This window comes from Berghia stephanieae, chromosome 1 (assembly GCF_034508935.2).
Source record: "Berghia stephanieae isolate SIO BIC M18660-M18661 chromosome 1, UCSD_Bste_1.3, whole genome shotgun sequence".
Taxonomy (NCBI): domain Eukaryota; kingdom Metazoa; phylum Mollusca; class Gastropoda; order Nudibranchia; family Aeolidiidae; genus Berghia; species Berghia stephanieae.
Window position 1 is genome coordinate 112,344,134 of NC_088360.1, and position 21,607 is coordinate 112,365,740.

The 21,607-nt window shown below is 35.2% G+C and overlaps 1 protein-coding gene across 1 annotated transcript; it reads left to right on the forward strand.

Moving 5' to 3' along the window:
* The first annotated feature begins 4,578 nt into the window (after window positions 1–4,578).
* On the forward strand, window positions 4,579–20,457 carry LOC144962744 (afadin- and alpha-actinin-binding protein B-like). Its single transcript, XM_078895964.1, has 14 exons — window positions 4,579–4,746; window positions 7,233–7,472; window positions 8,074–8,219; window positions 9,083–9,251; window positions 9,886–10,024; window positions 10,968–11,037; window positions 11,223–11,388; window positions 12,421–12,529; window positions 13,617–13,721; window positions 14,469–14,689; window positions 15,302–15,475; window positions 16,269–16,359; window positions 18,025–18,175; window positions 18,462–20,457. Exons 2-14 carry the CDS (start codon window positions 7,257–7,259, stop codon window positions 18,694–18,696), a joined length of 1,992 nt encoding a protein of 663 aa, XP_078752090.1. The 5' UTR covers window positions 4,579–4,746; window positions 7,233–7,256; the 3' UTR covers window positions 18,697–20,457.
* The last annotated feature ends 1,150 nt before the right edge of the window (window positions 20,458–21,607 follow it).

Sequence of the window (21,607 nt, forward strand, 5' to 3'; positions counted from 1 at the left end):
ATTGCCATCCGGAAGTATAACGGACCAACACACAAAACTGTGTGTATCCATGAACGTTTATAGTCGGGATAATACAGTTCAGTGAGCATTACTCACAAACGCGGATGGCAAAATATAACAACAAAGGCTTGAGTGACGTCATCTTCGAACTATCTATAATTTGATGCAATACCATAATATGGTTTCTCTGTTGAATACGAAATTCAGATGACGGTACGAAAAAGAAGATATGTTTGTTGTTGTCTTTGTTTTGTCATTTTACTTCAACTGCATCATCATTTTATCTATAAAACTCTTACTGAACAAGTGTATATGGAACGGTCTAGGGACAAAGCAAGAAAGAAAAATAGTTTCTTGCATTGTTTGGCACCGTTTCATAAAACTTGTTCAGATCTTTATCGTGCGCCAATGCCTGCTCCCTAATTTCTCAATTTGATATTTTCAAAAACTCCTACTGATTGTTTTGGTGATAAATTGTCATTTGTTCCTTTTGAGTTGTTGGGATTGAAAATATAGAGATTGAGGGTAGGTAAATGAGAAATAGAGACGTGGATAGAAAAAGAAAAAAAAAAAAAAAAAAGAGAGAGAGAGAGAGAGAGAGAGAGAGAGAGAGAGAGAGAGAGAGAGAGAGAGAGAGAGAGGGAAAGAGAGTTTGTGTGTGTGTGTGTGTGTGTGTGTGTATGTGTGTGGAAAAGAAGAAAATTATGACTAAAAGAAAAATACGGATATGGCATCGCACGTCCTCCTGAAATTAATAAAAATAAAGTTTGTACGGTAACTAAATGAGAAATCAGTAGGTTGCAACGGGTATTTAGTAGTGTGATCACTCACAAAACCAGAAAAGGGAAGGGGTTGTGATTGGGACTTCGGGGAAGAAATCATGCTTAAGCAACCCATGCGCACGCGTTGACGTGTGTATCTTCACAGCCCTCAAAATGGATTTTAATGATAATGGGCTCGAACAATACGATTGTTCGTGACGTTAAGCAGAATTTGTTTGCATTGGTTACAATACCATACTTTGGAAAGTTTCCTTTCTATGTGAAAAGGAAAGGTATGAGTGAACCTTTGGATGTTTTACATTAACAATATATACACACTGAATTCTGTTGTTATTACGATCACTGAATTCGACCACAGGAGTGCTGCCCAGTTTATCACAACCCCAATTTGTCACTGGCTCCAGATTAGCCCACGTAGACCTAAGATGACAGATGAATTTGTTTTGTTTTCTGTTAGACTGTAAATATGATGTACAATTACTTAAATGTTTATGTTGTCCTGCAAAAAGTGGTACTCTAGAGTTTGTTTTTTTTTGTTTGTTTTGTTGGGTTTTTTTTTTTTTTGGTATGCCGACATTAATTTGAGCCCTTCAATTTAAACTTCCAGTTACATTTAACATATTTTCACACAAACTGTATTGATCTATATACATTTTTTTAAAAAACTCAACACAATTATGTCTTGAAAAAAGATTCATGAAGAAGACCGCTAATTTAACTTAAGTATTTGAGTGAAGACGACAGTAATAATTACAGCTCTTTTTCATTGTAGTTGTAACTTAAGGTTTTTATTCTCCACCTTCAAATTGCTGATGTAGAGATAGTCCCTCTAAAATTATGTTAATTCATCTTGTGTAGTTCTTTTTTTTTTTTCCTTTTTTTTTTTTTTTTTGCAAATCAAAGAAAATTACTCTGTAAAATTTCACCAATGACTGTTTTTTCGTTAAAAACAATAATTGAAAAATAATATTCAATTCATACAATCAATCAATAATTCATTTACTCTTTTTGGGAGTGTCGGTATTAGCACATCGTGATCATGGCACAGTCGACGCAGGATCGGCCTGTGACAAACTGGCATGCTTCACACTAGTGTCTGTGATAAACTGGGTCTGTGACAAACTGGCATGCTTCACACTTGGGTCTGTGATAAATTGGGTCTGTGACAAACTGGCATGCTTCACACTTGGGTCTGTGATAAACTGGGTCTGTGACAAACTGGCATGCTTCCGACCACAGGCATGGCCAGGGGTTTAATTTTCTCGAGATCCGTGTGCACTACTCCCTAACATTGCCAACCTAGGTTCAAAATGGCATAGCAAATTGTACACTTTGTAAATAAATACTTGACATAAGCAATAGTTGTTAGAATGAATAGTTGAAAGCCAGAGGCGTAGTTGACTGTTGGGATTTCTGGGGATTTCTACATTCATAAAAACTGATAATACCGAGTTATAGTTGCTCACCGAACGGACACCGAACGAACGACTTACCGATCACGTGATCAGTTTTTTTCTCGCGTCCTCTCGTCTAATCTCGTCACTCCGGAATAGAAAGAGGAGGCGGAGCTTATATAATATAACGCAATGAAAGTTCTGTCCGATGACGGGTGGGGGGATATCACCTCTCCAAAACTTACCTTATTATATGAGATCTTGAGATTCTTATCCAATCATCGATTGCTCGTTTGACAGTTCGCTTGTGAACAGTTAGGAGACCATCTCTTGATTTATGGGCAGGCGGCTTTGCGTAAAGGCGGTGAGTGTTGTATACATCAAAGAGTACCGCTGACCGATGGGTAAATAGTGATTGTGTAACCCAAAAGCCCTGCCGACTCGACTGCAAGGTCTTGTATGTAATAGTTGCGTCACCATATCAACGCTCAGGAATTAATTAGTGAGGACTCACTATAGTGATATATATTAACAAACAACGCTTTTGAATCACACGAGATACATCAGTGTGCTCGTCGCATTGAGAATTGAAAAATGAGATATAAATCAAGAAACCGACCGGAAAATAAAGAAACTATCATTAAATAAAAAAAAAATTGGGCAATATTTTTTTCAAAATCAATCTACTAGAAAAATTTTTTATTTCTAAACCTATTTTTGTGAAACAAAGATAAATGTTCTCCTTTCTGCAAGCTGATTCAACAATGTGGTTTTCAAATTTATCGTATACGTAATCATTTGGAAGCTCCCGAGAAAGGTATTTTTGTGTAATCTCTTTCACACACACGCGCGCACACACACACACACAAACGCACACACACAAACATATACAAACAATACACAAACAATACACATCCCTGGTCATCTATTGCCTATATTATTAATGTTAATATATACATCCCATGCTGATGGTCACTACCCCCCCCCCCACCCCCCAACCATTTCCACCATCCAAGTACCAGCGGCCTTTTCTCTTTGATTTCGTATCATGGTCTACCCGAAGCCCAACACCTCGATCGTTTGTGGGTCAAGCCCCACCCCCCTCCCCCCTCCCCCCACCTTCACCCGTAATCAATTTATAATTTTCTCTCTGTATAGAGCGCCACGTGCACAATTATATACTATTGAATGACACTGACCTTGCCCCTCCCCTAACACAAGCCAACAGCAACCCAAGCTATCCTCTATCAGGTGACCTTAGATCCGATGCTGCATACCGCTTGAGAGTCTTCACTATCCAGATCTCGTTCATGGTCACGTGAGAAGGCTATATCCGTTCGGATTCGGCGTTCGGCGTCTCGTTCGACCCGATTTCGTTAAAAGCCTAATAATATGGATATAACGTGCAAAATTGTCACATGAGAAGTATAGAGAAAGTTAAGGTTCAGTAATATTTCACATTATTACATTCAAAGCGCCGCGCAGTGAACATAAGTCAAGAGTGGCGAATATGTACCGTACCCGGTGGGTGACCACTGGGTTTTCGTGACATGTCTTGTGCGAACTTTACCGAGTTCTTTTGCTCAACAATTGGTGGGGGCGTTATGTCTTTATGAAAGATATTTCACACAAATGTCTTCGTCCTGTTGGAGACGGCCGTAAAAATTCGGAGGATCCCGTAAAAAGAATAAGAAGAAGAAGAAGAAGGAGGAGGAGGAGGAGGAGGAGGAGGAGGAGGAGGAGGAGGAGGAGGAGATAGAGGAGGAGGTGGTGGTAGTGGTTGAGAAGAAGAAGAAGAAGAAGAAGAGAGAAGAAGAGAGAAGAAGAAGAAGAAGAAGAAGAAGAAGAAGAAGAAGAAGAAGAAGAAGAAGAAGAAGAAGGAGGAGGCGGAGGAGGAGGAGGAGGAGGAGGAAGAAGAGGGTGGTGGTAGCGGAAAAGGCAGGGGGGTTACCCCTTTATTAAATTCAAAGGGATATTCCAGGCAAACTGGACAGTTTCATGCTGAAAAAAAAAAGTATCGAAATGCAAACAGCGAGGCTCGAATAATGGTCCTCCCAGCGTATGTGCAGCCTTACTCAAATGGACACTCATTCCCCCCCCCCCCCCCCCCCCACACACACACACACACGCACACACCAGACCATTGGTGATAACAGACAGGTGTGTGAATTGCTCCCTGACCAAGAATATGTTCACGCTGTCTCTGACCCAACCCCTTTCCAAGAGAGAGAGAGAGAGAGAGAGAGAGAGAGAGAGAGAGAGAGAGAGAGAGAGAGAGAGAGAGAGAGAGAGAGAGAGAATTTCGTTTCAAATTAAAAATAGCTACCGAAAAGCTTAGGTAAAGTTTTTAATTAACTCTAGGCACATAAGGGAAGGAACTCAAAATATTTTTTCTTGACAACAGAAGAGCTTGAGTGACAACCAGCGGAAAGGAGGAATAGATGATTAGATGATTTGTTGTGAGTTGTAATGATCAAGTTAGTATATTTCATGTATAACTTAAACTACAAAGGTGATATATTTCTAATGAATCCGGATCTGAGAAGGAAGTGAATATTTTTTCCACAAAGGTGAGAGAAACATGTTTTTAATCGTCCCGATGCATCCCGTATTTACCTGGATACCTGGATACCTCTGTATAGAGCTTTTAGACTTGGTGTAGTCTCCTTCGCTCCTCCTCATCTATTAATGATTGGACCAATTTTTATAATTGAACTTGTTTCCTAGGGTGTTGCTTATCTCCAACTCTGCTTTGAATTTATTCAAATTTTTTGCTGATACTGTGGTTTCTTGTAGTTTATTCCAGTTATTTACAATTCTAGATGAAAAAAAGTTCCTTCTTTCATTTGTTTTAAAACGTTCTTTTTTCAGTTTCTTGCTGTTTCCTCGTGTCTGAATGTTCTTGTTTGGTTTAAGGAATCCTGCCTCTACCCTGTCTATTCCCTTTACTATTTTATATGTTTGGATCATATCTCCCCTTCTTCTCCTGTAATCTAAAGTCGGGAGATTTAATTCTTTCAATCTCTCACAGTATGTTTTGTCTTTCAGGTGTGTGATAAGTTTTGTTGCTCTCCTTTGCACTCTTTCCAAACAGTCTTTGTCTCCCTCAAACTTCGGATACCATATGCAGTTAGCATATTCCAGCTTTGATCTAACAATAGTCTTGTAGATGGTAGTCATGTGTTTTGTTTTCAGATTCTTGAAATTTCTTTTCACTATTCCGAGTGTTTTACTAGCCTTAGATTGAACATCTTTAATTTGCTTCTTGAAGTTTAGCTTCCTATCAATAAATACTCCTAGGTCTTTTTCCCCATTGGATTTCTGCAGGGGTTTTTCTTTCATTATATAGTTTGCTTCTCTGTTGTTTTTTCCTAGGTGAAGAACTGCACATTTATCTACATTGAACTCCATCTGCCATATTTCGGACCATTCTTCAAGCTTTTTCAAATCTTGTTGTAAGGTGTTTCTTTCTTCTTCTGTATTAGCTACTCCATAGAGCTTAGTATCATCGGCAAAGATTTTACATTTAGATGATAGATTGTCTGGCAAGTCATTGATATAAATCAGGAAGAGAACTGGTCCCAGTACACTTCCTTGTGGAACTCCACTTGTTACCAGTCTCTCTGTTGATGCTGTTCCATTCACTATCACTTTTTGTCTTCTATCTTTGAGGAAATCTCGGACCCATTTGACTGTCTGATCATTAATTTGATACTGTTCCAATTTCCTGATTAGGCGCCAGTGTGGAACTTTGTCAAATGCCTTTCTGAAGTCGAGGTATATGACATCTAAATTGTTGCCTAATTCCAGGTCTCTCGTCCAGTCATCCATTGTTTCAAGTAGGTTTGTTACTGTAGACCTTCCCGCCATGAAACCATGTTGATCTTTGCTGAATAGTTTGTTCTTGGTCATATGATCAATTTCAATCACAACACACATTTTTTTTTTCTAAATTTTTTTTTTTAGGTCAACTCCCCATAAAGAAATTATACTTCATCTTAACTCATGCCTCAATACTTTTTTTTTCAATTAATTCCAATTTGATTTGGGCAATTGATTTGTTTATTTACAATGTCTTTAAAAAAATATTTAAATGGAAATATTTTAAGTAGAAGATAAGTTGACTCTAGACATGAGCTGAGAAAATTTAATGGTGCCAGAATGATAAAAATAAAAATGATATCACCTAAATTCATTTTAAAAAATTATAAAACACTAACACTGACAGATGAAAACAATTTTGCCACGGACTGGTCTCATTCTTATACTGACATCGTTTTTTTGTAGTGAATAATTTCTCTTTCGTCCTTTGTGAATATTTATTTTTAACTTAAACTTGGCCGTGATGAGATGAAAAAAAAATATCAACAATAACATGCCTTAAGGGGATTATAAGTTTCTCAACCAAAGTGAAGGTGGGCGTTGATTGAGATTTGGCAAACGGGGAATAGACCGGCAATAAGAAAAAGGTTATAAGATGTGTTTCAGGTGCGAAAATTGAAAGAGCAAAAACAAATAAGTGGTTTTAGTTTTATATATTTGGTTGTAAAGTCAGACACTCATGAGAGGAAAGAACAAACAACAGTCAAAAAACTCTCAGGGTTTCAAGTTTCACAACAGAAGAGAAGTTCACAACAACTCCATTAAAAAAAAAAATCCTACAAACCAGAACACACTTAAATACAATATATACCTACTACAACTCGTTGAATTTTTTGGGATATAATTTGTAGTAGCAAGGAAAATATATCCAAATTAATTAAATGGCTTTTATATTTGGAATAGGATTAACCTTTTTGACCTATAAGACATTCATTGAAAGAGTAGCTTAGAAAATGTAACACAGAGGCATCTTCCCTCGCTGGGACAAAGCAGGACACAAAGCTGGCTTAGGTGGTGTTGTGAGATTTACAAGCGTCCACTAGCAGATCAACCATGGTGGCTCAGAAAGAAATACATTTTACATTTTTCAGAAAAAGATATATAATATGTGCCTCAAAATTTCACAGATAATTTTTATCACCGTTTATACTCAATATTATTACATCTTATACAGTCCCACTCCTTGCCACCATACCAAATGGCAGGATGGAGCTCCCAGTCTTTTGTAGTCCCTGGAACCCCAATGGCATCAATGGGTTCCAACTCGAGAAACCCATGGCTCTCTCAATCCAGGCATAGCAATATTGGTTTGGTCATTGTCCCAGACACCCCGCCCTCGGAGAGGAAAGAGGACCCAGGCAGGGACTTTTGTACATTGGAAAACCTACTTAACTCCCTTGCATATATCAATCAGGTAAACAATGAAATTTCCTTATAAAATTACAATACAATTCCAAATGTTTAAATAACATTGGCAATTGGGAATTCACTAATATCTGAAACACAAGAAGCCATTCTTGATGTATTTGAAATGTTCATGATGTGCTGCATCTATGAAACAAATGTATTCGTCAATTAATACCATTCGTCTTTAATAATATGTTATTGCATTTCTTCTTCTTCAGCTGTTCTAGTACTAACAGATATAATGCCAAGGCCAAAAATTTTGAAATATGTATTTGTTTCCATTATATCAGTACCCATGTCATGTTGTTTGACTGTCATAAAAACGTTCAGCCATTGATCTATGACAAGAATGAACATCCACACATTTTGCGCTTGTAAAAAAGATGATTCAACTCATTGGCACCTTATATTTCTTTATCAGTGAAGAATACTTTTATCTCTCATTTGTCGTGATAGATATAAGCACCTGCAAGGACATTATAGATTTTAATTTCTTTTAGACACATGATATTTCATTAGTTGTAGATAGATTATCTCATTTGTATTGTATTTATGCACACTACAATGCTTTCTTGAAGTCAGACTTTATTTTTCTTCCTCTTTCCCAGGAATTAGAGCTCTTAGGTCTACCTTGCATACCAATAAAATCCAAACAGCCAAATGACCTTGACCCTGTCTTCATATTGAATCGTTTCCATGATGTCCTGACAATGTACCACAAAACTGTAGCAGTGAAAGATGAGCTGGATCTCAGGTACAGACTGGCTTTCCATGAAATAATCATGCATCGCTAGAAATTGCAAAACTTCAAAGAACTCTCTTGCATTCATTTGTTTGATTTGGAGATTCAACATATTTTTCTTAATACTTGATTATTTTTTTTAAAGCTCTTGAAATGTCTGGGAGAGGCAGATGATAATAGAAGATTTTTGACCGCTGCATCCATGTAGTATTATGTCAGAATTATCTCGTTGAAGAAAATTAAGTTTAAAGTCAAAATGATAAGATTTTTTAGGTTTTTTTGTTTGGTTGTTTTTTTGGGGTTTTTTTAGGTTAAAGAAATAAAATACTCTGCCTTTTATAAATGCATTTATATAACTCAAGTTATATAAGTTGAGCTTCATAATTTCACACATTGGATTAATTTTTGAGATGATTGGTCACATTTGGTACTTTCTCAGCATGGATATTTTGGTAGAATTACATCCTTCAGAATTTAAAGCTTTTAATAATGTCATGCACATCTATTAATGGTTTCGTCAGTGAAAGTCTTTCTGTCAAAAGTAATAAATTGTGACATATATCATCATTGGTTAAGCCTCTTTGATGGTTGAGGAGAGGGCGGGTTAGTAGAACAAGACACTTAGACCATTACTGACGATCTCAATTGGTGAATATTGTTTTCAATAATAGCAAAGGTATTCCTGATTTTGTTATTTTGAAAAAAATGAAAGTCGTGGCAAGTTTTGCAGAAGATCACTCAGAAATAATTTCACATTTCTTTCACTAATACAGTAATCTACACGTTGAATGAAATTATGTCAAATGACCTAATTATAACTTTTTTTAACATAATTTTTTTTGTTTATAAAACTTCTTTTGCCTTGTAAATCATAGGAACCACAGGTTGTCTTGTGATTTAGAACACCAGCAGTCGTCATACAAGCGGTTGAAGAGAAGCAAGGAGTTGGTGGAGAGGGAAGCACAGCAAGACAGGGAAAAGCTGAGACAACTCAACTGTAAATACAAGGCAATGAGTGGACAGATCAAGGTGGATGAAGAGGAGGTGATTTTTTTTGTCGTTGAAACTGTGTATTAATGGCGATGATAATAATAGTAATAATAATGATAAACATGCATACTGCGCATCTGCCCCTAAATGAACAAAGGGCTCTGAGTGCACTACAATAGGTTTTTGTATAAAGTACAACATTTATACATTTAACACTCAAACCACCATCCAACCATGCATTGATACACAAATAAATACACACACACACACGCACGCACACACAGACACATACATATATACACACATATACTCACACATATACATACATAAATATACATCCTGATGATGATGATGATGATGATAATAAAATAATAATAGTAATAATAAAAATAGTAATAATAATGATAACCAACTAATGATGATAATAATGGTGATGATGATGATGATAATAATAAAAATAATAATAGTAATAATAAAAATAGTTATAATAATGATAACCAAATAATGATTATGATAATGATGATGATGATGACGATAATGACAGCAACAATAATCATATATATTCAATATATAATTTGTCAATAGGTTATGATTTATGAGTGCTCATAACCCTGAAACATCTTTTAGACTGGGGCATATCAAAATAGTTCTAACATTTTCATTTATATATGACATTTGTTGTTTCCAGCTAAGAAAGCTTACTGCCATGCAAGGCTCAAGAGACGTACAATATAAGCATGAACAAAAGAAAAAAGAGAAAGAGCTCAACAAGCTCAAGGAACGGCTGCATCAGCTCATATCAGACAAAGCACCAGACCGTAAAGTTGGTGAGTGGGTCTGGATATGTGGGTAATGTATTCTGCATGGGATGTGTAGTTGGAAGGACAGTATAGCCCTTTTTTTTGCTATTATGAACTTTCCCTTTTTTTTGTATTGGACGCTGATTAACTTTATGACCCCAGCTGTTTATAAATGATTATTAGCCTGAAGCAGCTCCTTCTTCTTGGAGAATGGCGTCCAGGGCCTCAAAGGTTATTTGACGACACAACATTCAATGTTGATTATAAAATAGCCATCCTATGTTTTAAGAAAAGGATATTTTTATTGAGGAATGTACAGTAGAAAAGTGCTTCAGGAGAGAATGAGTAGATATATTTATATGTCTGTGTAAATTGTTATATTTTGACTATTTCAGGCCTTTGTATTGAATTCTCATACAGAAAATGGTCTATGGTAGCTTTGGATTTTTGTACCTCATCGTTGAACTTATACATGTTATCATTTATGAAATTTTTGAAATCCATTGTACCAGTTATGTAATGAATTAAATGATTATTTCTCATTCTCATTATTCAGAATAGTTTATTGTTCCTTACTGAAGCCTTGTTATGAACGTGAAAGCTTTAAGTTTGCATATTTTTAATATAGCATTAAATATCCTCCGTAAACTGCAACACTGCAGATATTTGATTTTTGAAATCACTTTATATATTCAAGATTGTTAAACTATGATTCAACATTCCTCTACCCCCACCTCTACTTTTGTGATCATGCAAATTAAATTTCTTTTGGCACCTTTTTTTTTAGAAGAGCAAGAGAGAGAGAGAGAGAGAGAGAGAGAGAGAGAGAGAGAGAGAGAGAGAGAGAGAGAGAGAGAGAGAGAGAGAGAGAGAGAGAGAGAGAGAGAGAGAGAGAGAGAGAGAGAGAGAGAGAGAGAGAGGAGTTATTTATTCGCGGAATGCATAATAATATATCATTACCTATTCCCAGGTATGGATATCATGAGCTTGGTGGGTGGCAGTGATGGACGTAGAGCGACCTGGAAGACTGGACCTGTTAAGTATGTTATCATCATCATCACTATTATTATTATTATTATTATTATTATTATTATTATTATTATTATTATTATTGCAGACTACTTCATTAATAACGGTACTATCAATGTACAATAATAAGTATAAAAATGCACATTATTGATGTTGATAGTGCCATCCTTTTAATCACAACTTTCTCCTTCCCTAGACAAGAGGAGGAGATGTACCAAGTCCTTGTGTCAAACTATGAAGAGAGTCGCCAGGAGTTGATGCAAGAAAATGCTGAACTACGTGATTGTCTCTTGTCATTACAACGAGAATTGTCTACACTGCTGAAACGGACAGGAGACATGCATGCTTCTTCTGTTGTTGAGGTAATCATGGTGCAGTGGAGGATGGAATTGCTTTTGTTGTTCCAATAATTTAGTTGTAGTGGAGCAATGGGTTGGAATGCAGTCTTTTTATTGTTGATTTGATGCTGAACAAAGTATTTTAGCAAGAAGCATTCCTTAAAATGGATTTTGACCTTTTGCTATAACTGTTCAACATTTATATTAAAAACTTTTCAGTTGTAGTCAATTCTAAAGCTCGCCTCTTTACAGATGATCACTGGCTATACAGGCAGATTCAAGAAGTGAATGACACCAAATGTGGCTTTGCAGGCTTGTGGTATGACACTAGTCAATGGACCTGTAGGTACCTACCGAGTTCAAGTCCCGCTGTAGGTTACGCAAAGTTGAGTTCATAGAAAAGGTTCCTTACTCCCTTTCTCTCACTACACATAGGTGTAAAATGAGTACCTGGCCTGTAACAGTGTTGTCTTTGTCAAAAAAATATATATATATGGATTTGAGATGGTCCAGAGTAGTACCGCAAACTTTGTCTTCACAGACTACAAAACAACAAATAGTAGGTCTAATATGATTCGAAAACTTGAATAGCCAGCATTAGAAGCTCAAAGAAAAAAGGTCCAAGTATCAACGCTGTACAAAGCTATCCATGATCTTGTCTAAGTCAGACAAATATCTTGACTCCACAGTTTTCACAACAAGCGGTCATTCAATGAGATACCAAAAGCCCCCCGTCAAGATTGCAACATTACCAGCAGTCATTTTCCCTGTTGTTTATTTGACTGTGGAACAGCCTACCAAAAAAAATAAACAATTGATGATGCCTCTAATTTAGAATAAGAGCAGTTTAGACACTAAATCTCTGAAATTCCCCATTTGTCTCAATATATCATTGGTGGTTTTGCAGATTTCTCGAAGAATGGAAATTTAAAAAATATCACTGATGTCTTCTTTTTATTTTAATAAATACAATGCATGTAATGATTGCTATTACACTTATCACTACTCATCATCCCATTTCTTCTCTTCCCCTATCCCCACCCTCCCAATTATTAGCTAACAAGTTACGTCAATCATTCAAACTCATCCCAAGAGGATGAGGAAGACGATGATGATCATGATTCCTTGAGATCCTCGCGTCTATCTATCACTGACCTCGAAGATGGTGAGTAATGTTGCCTGAATCAAATTAATCAAGAACACATTTTTGATGCAGTAAAAATGACAAGGCCAGTTTAAGTAAACATACGAGTTGAATTATCAACTTCACTTTCATCTGTGATTGTATTATTCTGTCTCATAATTTTTATTCATTAGAATTTCATCTTATAAACAGTTCTTAAAGGAGAGAAAACAACTAGTTGGGGGGGGGGGGGGGGGGGTGTATTTTCAAGATATCAAGATTGATTTTGAAATTGTCTATCAAGATATCAAGATTGATACATAATTTTGAAATTGTCTATCATAGTACTTGATTAAATTATGTTATAATCTTAGACTTTTAGGATTTTTCAAGCCGCACGTTAATTGCAACCGACGAATGAAAATGTAGCATTATTTAAGAAGGAAAGCTGGCTTCTACATATTTTATATTTTTTAAAAACATTGATGATACTAAGTGACAGAATAAAAAGCAGAGAAAGGCACAATATTCAAACACCATGAGTCAAACCGCTGTGAAAGCTACTCCATTTCTGCTTTTTTATTTTAAAATTTTCGTTTATCTGCATTTTCTTAGAAATTGTAGCATCTTAATGTTTGATTTGCAATTCGAGAGTAAGGGCTTGTGACTGAATTTGAAGATATGTTCTTACATCATTTTATATCTCACTTTGCATCTCTGGGATTTCAAAATAATAAGCATATCTTTTCTGGATCAGTAGTCCAGTAGATCTAGGGTTTGACCCAGAAGAAATTGGTACCAAAGCTAATTTTTATTCTGATGAAATTAGACTACGTCCTGAGCCTTCCAAGAAAAATCCACCAAAATCCGTCCATGAGAAAAAAGAGAGACGGTAATGAACCAAGAATTAGTTGATTCATATCTTGTCACAACCATTTTCTTTCTGATTTTTCATCGCACTTCTTTATATTTCTTACATTTAATCATCATTTTGTATCTTGGTGTCTAAGTATTATTTAGTATGATGACATTCAACTCTTAATTATGTTGAGATGCCATTAACAAACTCGATAACCTCCCCCCCCCCTACTAACCCAAACACACACATACCATTTTCTCCATTTTCCAGGTTACTTCCAAATGCCTTGTGACATCATGCGAAACCAGATCCAACAGATGTTTAAGGATACATGTGACCAGATCAGCAATAGCATGAAAAAATCGCTGGTCAGAAGTAAGTAAAGTTTTGTTGTCATCTTATTCTTTTTACAGAAATGAGATACCAAACTTTACATCTCTCAACCAGGTTGTTGTGTGATCTGATACTACTCTTAAACCTACTTTGTAGACGTACTTTGGTCATCCCCTTTAAATTAATTGTGGATTTTGATTCTCATCATTAAAAAAGAAAAACATTTGACAATGGAACAGAAGATCAGAAGAAAAATGAATAAAATAAGGAATATGTAGCAAGCAAATAAACCCCAAAACAACACAATATTCATATTAAGACCTAATTGTATGGAAATTATTAACACTCTTATTTATTCAAGCATCCATGGCCTCTGTCCTGACGGTTGTCCACTATCTGATATTATGTGGGGGATGAACCAGATGATAAAGTTGAAATGATTGAAAAAAAACACGTTTTTCAAAGCTTACGGAACCACAACCGTCCTTTTCAGTAAAACTATAATATAAATAGGATGTGATTTAGAGTTTAAATTAGATTATCAGATTCTGGTTCCCCTGACATATTACAAGAATTAGGTTGTGGATAGCATATAAATTTGAAGAAAGATACCAAAGACTCAACGGATGTTGCAGACAGAATGCAACTCCTTTATGTTCTGCCTGTTTACTAATGTTACGAGACAGTAACAAAAATATTAAGTGAATTAACAATTAAATATTCCTATCATATGTTTTCTTTTTTTTTTTACATGGTTCATAATTTATTGGTTTCAATCTTGATAACCAGACATCAACAAAGTGTCGACATCTTCGTCATCATCCCAGAGGAAGTCACAATCATCTTTTTCCACTTCTAGTGAGATGCCTGTGCCAGAGAGAGGTGTCTCTGACAGGCCTTCAATGGAACGAAGGACTCCAACTGTGTCTGAGGTGTCTGAGATTGAGCGGCTAAAGAAGCAGATCTCGAATTATAAAGCCATAATAGAACAGCAAGAAGACTTGATACAGGTTATAATTAATTTTGTGGATCTGGTTTATACACATATTTTTTAAAACTACAGAACCAGTTTAAGACAATTACCTAAGGTCAGCAAGAATTTTTTTTTTTTAAAGAATATTATCGTTTTGAGGGTGATGATATACAACAAAATGTTTAGCAAAATTGTGCAGTTGCTTTAATATTCATTTGTTATTTAGATAAATTGGAAAAATGAAATACAAATTATGAAATTTTAACCTTCAATCAATTTAAAAAAAAAAAACTATATTATGGATACAAACATCTCATATGATGGAGGCTTCGCTGCTACATGAATTGTCACCTTTATTCTGATAAATTTTCAAGAGAGATAAAACCAATCTTTTACTGATCATTTTTCATTCTTTGGCATCCAATTTTGAAAAGATTTCAACAATTTATTTTACCTTCAGTTTTTTTTATTAAACCTGTTATTTTATTTTTAGATCAAAGCTTGCATTCAACTTTGTTTTGTCACTTTTCAAACTTTTTTTGGACAAGAAAAAGAATAAACAATGATCACATGACGCTGAATATTTGTTTTTCTTTGTTGGGCTGTTTGTTTATAGTTTTATCTAATTGATCCTTTATTTTTCACCTAGCAAACTCTTTCATCCCATTCCAACTCGATGGAGAGCACTTTCCTACATGAGTCTCAGCTACTGAAGGATAAAGAAAATCTTGCAGAGCAAAGAAAACTGTTCACAGAGGAAAGAGCCAACTTTGACAAGGAGCGAAAAAGTTTTACAGAGGCTGCCATCCGTTTGGCCAAGGAGGTGAGGGACGTTTTTGATGTATACTGTAAATTTTGGAAATGTGAATATTAAGGCCCTACGTGAGATGTCAGTCATTTTACTCTTAAGATCTGTTTGATTTTTTAAATGTGTTACTGTAACTTTTAGTGGTTGTAAAAGAGAACTAACAGTCAAAACTAGTATTTTTTATTATAGAGAAGAGACAGACATATGTTTCAAGAAGGAATCATAATTTTCCTGAAAAAAAAGCATAAGAAGTGAATTAAATATAATTACAAATATAAATAATGTTGCTTGAAGTTTGAACATGCGAAAAATAATGATGAATTAAATTTAAATTCCAATCGATGATTAACATGCTTGATGTGCTTCATAATGCTTTATTCGTTCCCTCAGCAAATCATATGGAAACAAATATTATATCATAGAAAACAAATCCCCTGTTGATAAACACAAATATGGATAAGAATAGACTATGTCGCAGCCAGACCATTAAGCCATCCACCATTTTGGATATTCTTAACAACCATTTACTCAGATAAAAGTAGCCTGTTGCTAGTGTTGAATCAATGGCTTAGTGAGCACCATGTCTTGACTTCTAACAATGTCCAAGTGTGTTTAATCCAGTCAGTAACTGTGTGGGTGACAATGATAGTAAAATCTGGACCAACCCCTCTTCTTAGCGGGTTACCCTCCGTTCAAATCTATTTTTTGCAATCACCATACACCCATAATAATGACAAACTTGTGTGACCCTGTTGGACTGAATGCTTATCGTGATAAATAAGATTTTTTTTTTTAATTTCCACTCCAGAAAAAAGCCTTTGATGTAGAGAGAGCTGCCATGTTGAAACAACAGTTCTTGAATCTGAGTCCTTTCAAAGGAAGTCATCAAAGGAAAACAGGTAAATTTTATAGTATTAGATAATGGATGGGTGAGTTGCACTGAATTCTTAATCTAATTACCACATTCTTTCGCAGCCAATCGACTTGACCTGTAGATATGATGGGGTCACACATATTGTGAATTTACAGAAAATGACACGTCAGTATTACAAGTTATATCAATCGGCATTTACTTAATGTTTACAGACTTAGTCTTTGGTCTGTTTTCATATTATTCTCATTGTTACATATATTAGCAATGACTATGAAAAATGTTTTTTTCTCTTTTTGAGGAAAATTTTTGTCTAAAATCAAAGCCCTATCTCCACTGAGTAAAAATGTTTTTGAATTTTGAAAATCCATTCATAAATAAACAAGTTATGCAGTTTCAAAGGTGTCATTTATTTGGATGACCCGCAAAGAGGAAAAAAACGCGAAAATATGGGACGCTTTTTCGGCATTTTTTTTTCGACCTTTGGTTGTATCTTGCGTAATAAATGGATTAAAAGATTGAAACTTGAAGAGCAAATTAGGATGGTGTTTTGTAAAATACGGGAAAAGTACTCGTCATATTCATATGAAATTTTACAACCAAAAAGACGAAATGTTCATGTATTACCTTGTCAGCGACAAAACCTCCACGCCCGGTAGTTTTAGAAATATTTTACTCCAAAGAGTATAAATCTATTTTTAACGGTCTTATGGTAATTGCACGAGTTTTGTCGCTTGACATAATCTAAAATGACCTTTTTTCTAACTGTGTGCCAACTTTCAGTCATATTCATCGATAAACAGTGTCGTAATTAATTTTTAAAAATAGTATATACGAAACGGCTTCGTCCCATATTTTGACCCGAATTCAGGCACTTCGTGAGCGAAAAAGAGGCCCAAAGATTTGTGCGGGATAGTCATTGCTACATATATCCTATTAACCGTTTTTCTCTTGTTACTTTACAAAAATGAGGCATATATAAAAAAAGAAACATAATCTCAGGCACCATAATCACTTTACTTTCATATAGATGTATAATTGTATGGTGTGAGATATCAGCTTACTTTTATACCAGAGTTATACCTGTTATACAATTGCCACTTAAATTTTCAATATAACACCCCCCCCCCCCCCCCCCCTCCTTTCACCGGCGTTTACTTAATTGCCTACTTTGGTTTGAAACCTGGTAATGTTGACACTCAAGGCTGGGTTATTAGGTGGGACAGCTGCCCCAGAATGTAAAATGGCAATCTCACTACGTGTTTAGTAACCCCATCTTTAGGGTGAGTCAAATTGTGTGTGGGTTCTGAATCAAGTTCACAATATATATATATATATTGTCAGCTTCCAACTGTGCATACACCAGTTACAATTTCACTTTGTTTTCAGCACAAACATTGTGATACAGCGTATAATGGATGTGGATTATTGTAGCCGATTCTAACTATGGAAGGGCCATATCCGAAGTCTTGCTTGGGTTTGAACTAGAATTAGATTGTTCTCATTTAGAGGTGGGTGTCTCAGTACTGGATTTCTTCTCTAAACTTTTCATTGTCATGTGACAAGACTTCATAATCGAGGTGTCTGTTTTACATGATGAACCATTTGATCAGAAAAGGGCTTTGAATTAAAAGTATTTTTTACACTCATATTTTTGTATTTCTATCACCCTCTTCTATTTTCCATTCTCCAGAGGGTTCTTCCACTCCCAACCGCCTCCTTCCTGCCACTCCTGTTTTTTCCCCTGCCAAGTCAGGCCAGACAACAATGACAACAACATCAGACAACCACCTTCCGACCACAATTCAACTCTTCAAGGCATTGGGACTTACGAGACATTCAAGGTGGGCACCAGGTCACATACAAAAGACACACAACCAATATTTTCATATGCATCATTAATGACAAAATTGATTATAAATGTTTGCATTTATTAAATCATAACACTGCTTTATGCTGTTTGTCAATACTCTCTTTAAAGACCTGCCACTCCTGCTCATAGTATATGCCATGAGTTGTGATTTATCCTTAGCTGTGAGGAAATATTTTTAAAATGCAAAGCCTCTTTTACGTGAGTATATTTTTCTTTATTTTAAAGCCTCCTAATTATCTCTATTCTATTCTACCCAGAGATGACGTGCACCAAGAAAAAGACTCAGATACCACTGCAGCTCTGACTATCACCAGTCAAAACCAGATTTCACCCAGCACACCAGTCAGAAGTCAACAATCTTCATCACCAGATAGTGTTTCAGTGCCATCACCCAGTACTGGTCACGATAATAATACGGACAGTCCCAGATTAGATCTTATCAAGGCATCTCTCATGAAAAAGCATCCGGAAAGATCCAAGTCCAAAGACTGACTCCTGACTGAGGCAAAGTGTTACTAAAACCAGCTGCTTGAAGTTGTAGGAATGTTTTATATGAACTCGGGACCTGAAAAATGTTGCGAGAAGAGGCTGCATATGCTAATAAAATTTTTATAACGGGAAATTTATAACATTAAGAGCTTAGAATATAGTATTATTCCTGGGGAATTACAATGTTTATCATTTTGGTTAAAGAAAATTTAATTTTTATTATCCAACTAAGATATTTCATGCGTTAATAAGAATTATGTAGTGACCAAGTGATAAAATGCAAAGAAAATTGCAGTAAAATTATATGTTGTGCTCTGATTATTATTTTTTTTATATCTTTGACCAGATCAACATAAAATTCAATTCAGACCCCTCTCATTATCTGAGTTTTAGGAAATACAAGTTACATTTATATTTTGTCCCTTCATTAATTTTGTTTTTTTTACATTCAAAATAGCTATGATGCAACTGAGGCTTATGCCTTTCACTCATATGTTAACATTTACACCAAATATAATCAATTCATTAATTATTGTTTTGTTATGGCTATTGTAAGTTTGTTTGTAACTACCACTTAAATAATTTGAACGTTTACAGTGATTTAAGGAGAACATGAATATAACTGTTTTGCGAGTATAAACCAAACTATCTTTGACAAGACAGAAGATTTGATTTCATGATTTGAAATAGTCCCGATTTTAAAAATGTATATATTAGAGCTACAGTGCTGCTGTAAGGCCCTGGAATGGTTGTTTAACCCAGTCTTTGTTGTGTCAAGCAGACAATTCTTTGCTAAATAGATAGGATGCTGATCTCTATTGCAAAGTACTTTATGGGATGGGGAAGGCTAATGTGAGGGTTTTTATTATTATTATTGCATTATTCTCTGTGTAGATAACCAGTAAATGATTTCAAAGAGCTTCAGTCAAATGGTCTTTGTTTATAAGCACTGCGGTTATAGGACATTTGGATATAAGTATATTTTGGGCTTGAATTTTTTTCTGTAAATTTACCCCTTTATAAGCACGCTGTTTTGACCAGTCATGACCCCCCCCCCCCCCCTTCATTCCTCCTGTGCGGCTATGTGGTCTTGTGATTTGTCTCGCTCGGCGCAAAGTTCCTTGGAAAAGAGTCTTTACTCACATTCTTTCACCGTACTCAGGTGTAAAAATTAATACCTGGCCGTTAACAGCATTGTCTATGCTGGAAAAATTGTAATATCACCTAACAGGCGTCCTGTCTTGTTCTACATGTTACGTGTTGTTGTTTGTTGGGCGTGTTGAACACTTTTGGTAGATATTGCGATATGTAAACGGTCAAGTTTTTTTCCTAAAAAAAAAGAAGAGATAAACTCTGAAAATTAGAAAATTTAAGAAAATTGTAAACCAGGTTTATAGAACCCGAAAAATACTCTGTGGCTGTATGATTCACAAATTCCTATTTTATCACAATTTCCTTTGACTGAAACATTCCAATTCTTGGTGATAAAATGGACAATGCAGTTCCATCAGAAAATCAACAGTGCACGGGTGCAGAAAAACTCTCGATTGAATTCAGAACATATGACTCTTTTTTTTCTTTTCTAGTGAGTAAAGTGCTATGCCATTTGAACTATCAGCACTTCATATTATCAAAACGTAGATACATTGGTTATGAGACAATGAATGAGTAAGCCATTGGTGCCTTCACATTTAAAAAACCTTTATAAAACTATTTTTCAATAATCATATCTCTCATAATGATGACCAATTCATTATCATATTTTTTATTATAATGGTGATTATTTTATCGTCATCATAATATCTTCGCCATCATCATCATCATCATCATCATCATCATCATCATCATCATCATCATCATCATCATCATCATCATCATCATCATCATCACGGTGCTGTATTTTCTAATGATAAGTAATATTTTACTTAATCTTTCATCTATTGGTAGAGGCCTAATGTGCCATCAGGTATAAGGAAGGTAGGCAACAGATTTTGCTACACATATTTAGCTAACATGGCTAAAATGGCACACTATCACAGGCAATTGCTGGTATTAAATGTACCCAATTTATAAGCTAATTTTTTCCTCATTATTTTATTACTGTTAACAATTTGCCTCTTTTATTAGTGGTCAAACTGTTCAGCTCTAAAAAAAATTACATCGAAAAAGTTTTCTACATTTTTGTTTAAACAGTCGAGTTAAAAATCATGAAAGAGAACTCCATACCCGCATGGTTTACCTTTATTTGTTTCAAATTATAAGGACAACCTTTAGTTGTTAATAATTATAAGCACAATAGGATTTTTCAAACAAACCCTATAATCAATAGGATGCTGTTATAAATGAACTGTAGAATGATACCAGACCATTGGTTTCTTCAGCGCCAACCATACAGATACAGATACATTATGCCTAAATAAGTACGAGCTCTATCATTTCCAATTTAGTAACCTTTATTTAAATACCACATTAAGAAATTGGCATCATTACTGGTATGGCATACATATATACAGACAATCAATTTTTATATGATCATAACCAGTGTTGTGAATTAATATTGTACAGTTTGAGAACTTGTTGTGTGGTATCTACACGACTATTTTACAATATATTATTACACCAAAGAAATTTATTATATTCATCATATTTAAAATGCTTGATGTGAGATGGTATCAATATAGCTTCATTATCTCCTTGTATATTGGCATGAATGTAAATAACAGGTGGACATTTTACTTATTTAAAAACCTATGGTTAAAATGATAGTGTTGTATGATTGTATTCTTTTTTTTTCGCAAGAGCCGATATCGCGATGAGAAAATCCCTAGTACAAATGCCCTGTTACCTGTATATTTTACATATTTATGATACTATTATTGGCAGCATAACCATGATAACTTGTAATCTTTTGTCA

Bases quoted from the DNA above. Each gene is read 5' to 3' on its own strand.
- LOC144962744 (XM_078895964.1), top strand. From the start codon at position 7,257: ATGGCAGGATGGAGCTCCCAGTCTTTTGTAGTCCCTGGAACCCCAATG. The intron at 13,722-14,468 runs GTAAGTAAAGTT...CTTGATAACCAG, and splicing joins GAAAAAATCGCTGGTCAGAA to ACATCAACAAAGTGTCGACA. The intron at 15,476-16,268 runs GTGAGGGACGTT...TTTCCACTCCAG, and splicing joins CCATCCGTTTGGCCAAGGAG to AAAAAAGCCTTTGATGTAGA.